General features: G+C 36.0%; 1 protein-coding gene across 1 annotated transcript; it reads right to left on the bottom strand.

Annotated features, from left to right (window-relative positions):
* On the bottom strand, positions 1-3,048 carry LOC133289926 (beta-amylase 3, chloroplastic-like). Its single transcript, XM_061487960.1, has 4 exons — positions 2,495-3,048; positions 1,784-1,994; positions 1,175-1,285; positions 1-969 (listed from the first exon to the last, which is right to left on the bottom strand). Exons 1-4 carry the CDS (start codon positions 3,028-3,030, stop codon positions 178-180), a joined length of 1,650 nt encoding a protein of 549 aa, XP_061343944.1. The 5' UTR covers positions 3,031-3,048; the 3' UTR covers positions 1-177.
* Between the last annotated feature and the right edge of the window lie 526 nt (positions 3,049-3,574).

The raw sequence follows: 3,574 nt of genomic DNA, 5'->3' as shown, positions 1-3,574 counted from the left end.
ACATAAATTAACATGAAATAAAATAATGCTTTCATGATCATCTCAGGTTTTTGGCATGGAATATGCCATTTTTATTGCGTATACCTACATAATTCTAGCTACTTCAATTTTTCCATAAAAATTATGATCCTTTTAACTATACTATACAATGACCACTAAACATGATGCTTTCTATGTTCACACAAGAGCAACTTCTTGAGCTTGCTTCTTCTGAATTTCTTTGATGTGGCCAACATAAAGATCAGTCCCATAAGAATCAGAGTCTGGGATCCTTTGTCTCCTACCACCTTCAGACATGCTTTTTACAAATTCCACTAAGTGCCTCCAATTATCACCCTCAAACAACCTCTTATTCATTCTTAGATAAGTAAATGCAGTCAATCCACAACCAGATTGTGACCTACTTGTTGTTAAAACTTGAGCATATGCATCTGAATCATATCTCTCCAATGCATTTTCCCCTGCAAGTTCTGCTCCTGCTGTATTGGTTGCAATCTTTACTTGATGAACCAATCCTTCTGGTGAGCAATTAGCATGTTCAGGTTGTTCTCTGTCTTTCATTTCCATGCAAGTGAAATTGAAGACAACTCCATGTTTTGCCATCATTTGGGCTATTGGTAAATATCCATCACGAAACCGTGTGTTATAGTAGCCAGCAGTTAGTTCAGCTGCATGTGATCTTGCCTTGTAATGCCAATGGATTCCAGCTACTTTAGCAGATAGTTTAACCCCAGATGTTTGGAATATGCCTTTGGCAGATACAAGGATCCTCTCACCATGTTCAAGAAGTTTAGTGGAGTACCAATCCAGGAAGAATTGTCCATATTCAGAATTCCATGTTCCTTCCCTTTTGAAAAATCCAGTATCCTCAGGAAATTGATTGTACTGGCCTGAGTCATGGGGTCCACTTCTTCCCCAGTCTCTCTTCCCAATGGCCTCAGCTGAAGCTTCCAAGGAAGCTCTCATGTACTGTGAGACAAAGAAGTCATTTAAGTAAACACACAGGAAACAAAAAAAGGGAGAGAAATCATTTTAATAACTAGATATCTTGAGATTCTGTCACATGTAGCTAGAGATCAAGGATACAATTGTTATGAAACATATGTAACATAAGCATGCTTTTGCAACATTTTTGAAAAATTAGTTTAAAATTAATGCTTTATTTTTTTCGTACCTTGTCATAGCACTGGAATTCTCCAATTCCAGGAAACCTCCAAGTTCCATTGCTTTCTGGATAAGATGGATATCTCAGCTCTCCACAAGGACCCATCCCCACTTGAATTTCCTGCAAATGAATTTGGTCTTAGAACTTCAAATCTGGCAATAAATGCATCAAGTCCTAGTTTATTTTTAATCATAAGTGCTCTCCTTCCATTCCTTTTATAACTAATCTTGATATATATATATATATATGGATAGGGTTATGTTTATCTCATTTTACATGAGATAAACATCTCTCCTACACACACAAAAATGGATTGGGTCCCACCATTTTTTTTTCTCTCTCCTCTTACCTGTGGGTCCCACTTATACTTTTGTTTCTACCACATAAGATAATTCTTTTCCTACAACATAAGAAAAATATATCCCATATGAATATGGTTGAAACTTCAAAAGGTGAAAGGACTACTTTTAGTACCATGATTTGATAATTAGTAATCATATTTGATACCCCTCATAATATTTTATAAACATGTGTGGTTGCTAATGTACTTAATTAATACTCCAATACTCTGACGACTAACCCCAAAATTGTAGCACAAGTTGGTGTAGTAGTACTTACTATGACAACACTGCCCAAATAATCTCTGAATCTGTCACGGAAGCTCCTCATGTAATCAGAGTACACCTGAAGAGGCGTTCTTCCTCTTAGAACAGGCATTGAATCACAACCCAATGAGATGTATTCAGGATTCCTCCTCCCTGATCTGTCTGTGTAAACCAGGTCAGGGTTCTTGCTGATTTCTTCCAGCACCCATCGGGGTAGAGGAATGCTAAAAAATCCAACAAAAAGAAAATTAGTCACAGGAAAAAAATTTATTTGGTCTTTCAGGACTATGAGTATAAAATAAGCAATCAGCTATATCATCATATTTAAGAGTATAAAATAAGTCTTTCAGTTCCATTTAAGTCAAAACGATTTATCTGTCACAGATACATATTCACTAGGATCTGTTGGTCAATCCATTTTAAAAAAAATAAAAATAAATCATAATCCAATATGTCTGTGTGGTAGACAAAATGTATTTATGTCGCAAAGGCAGAAATATTTTTTCTTGAGAAATTCAAGGGTAGCACCACACTATAAGAGAAAAAAGGATATACCAAAAATTATGCTAGCATATTCCTCATTTAAGAGAGCAGGATTATGGAATTTCTTTGTCAACATTAAAATTAAACAAGGGACAAAAAAACCACAAAACATATTTAATAAGTAACTTAAAATGTTTGTACCAAAACAAAAATGTAACTGAAAATGAGTACTTTCTCATACCTGCAGGAGTCTCCAACATTTCCTCCACATTGATGGAAAGACATAACGACCTGAAGCTTCAAGCCATGCTTTTGTACCATCTGCACAAGCTCAGCATAGGCTTCCCAGTTATACTTCAAAGGCCCCTCTTTTTCCACCAAACCCCACCAAACATCTACCATTACTCCTTCAACTCCTGCACTCTTCAGGGCCATCAAACTAGCATTCATTGCTCTTGGCTTATTCAAATTCCCTCCCATTGTTACCGTGTCTAATGGCAGCATCACAAACACGGGTACCCTCATCGAATCATTGTGGTTATGAGCAACAGATGGCACATGAACCTTCTCCCATTTCTCGTTTCTCGATACTTCTGAGTCGTTGAAGTTGTTGTCCCGTGTGAGATGTGCTTCTTGCATACAACTCTTTACTCGGAGACGTAAAGATGGCTTAATTTTTGGAAAGAAAACTTTGGCAGAAACGTCGTCAAAAGCTTTTAGGACTTTGGTTTCTTTCAAATTAACGAAAGAAATTGAAGAACGAAGAGTTAGAGCCATTTTTTTAATTTTTTATTCTTTTTCTGTATCTGTTTTTGCAGTTGAAGATTGAGGGAGAATTGAATATATAGGAATTGCTAGATTGGTTAAGATGACTCGTGTTTATTTATATATTAAAAAGCAACTCGAGTTTGAGAATTGAAGTTAACAACATTGGTGGGTCCAAGTTGAAAAGTGGAAAAGTGCAAAAAATCAAAACTAGTTGGCTGTGTTTGACACTTGCTTACGTGTTTCCACCTATTCCATTCTTATCTAACCGAAAACAGGCCGACTTCAGTTTTAAACGGTAATCCTCCTACAGCAATTTTATTATCTTGATCATATGAGTTAAAGCAGAGCAAAGAAAAATTATGTGGCTAAGCTTAAAAAAAAAATGAAAATTCTTTTTTGATATACGAAAATTACATAATTTTAATCTCCTTACTTTTCCCTCTACCCTCCTTTTTTTCAGATAATTATCTGGATGTGTTTGTGGACAAAACTGAAGGTTAATCAACATGGTGGATTAGAGATTATTCATCCCTTGAAAGCGAAGAGTTCCTAC

Source organism: Gastrolobium bilobum, unplaced genomic scaffold, assembly GCF_033153095.1.
Source record: "Gastrolobium bilobum isolate Gb01-03AN ecotype WA unplaced genomic scaffold, APGP_CSIRO_Gbil_v1 utg16824, whole genome shotgun sequence".
NCBI lineage: Eukaryota > Viridiplantae > Streptophyta > Magnoliopsida > Fabales > Fabaceae > Gastrolobium > Gastrolobium bilobum.
This window is presented reverse-complemented; position numbering and strand designations above follow the sequence as displayed.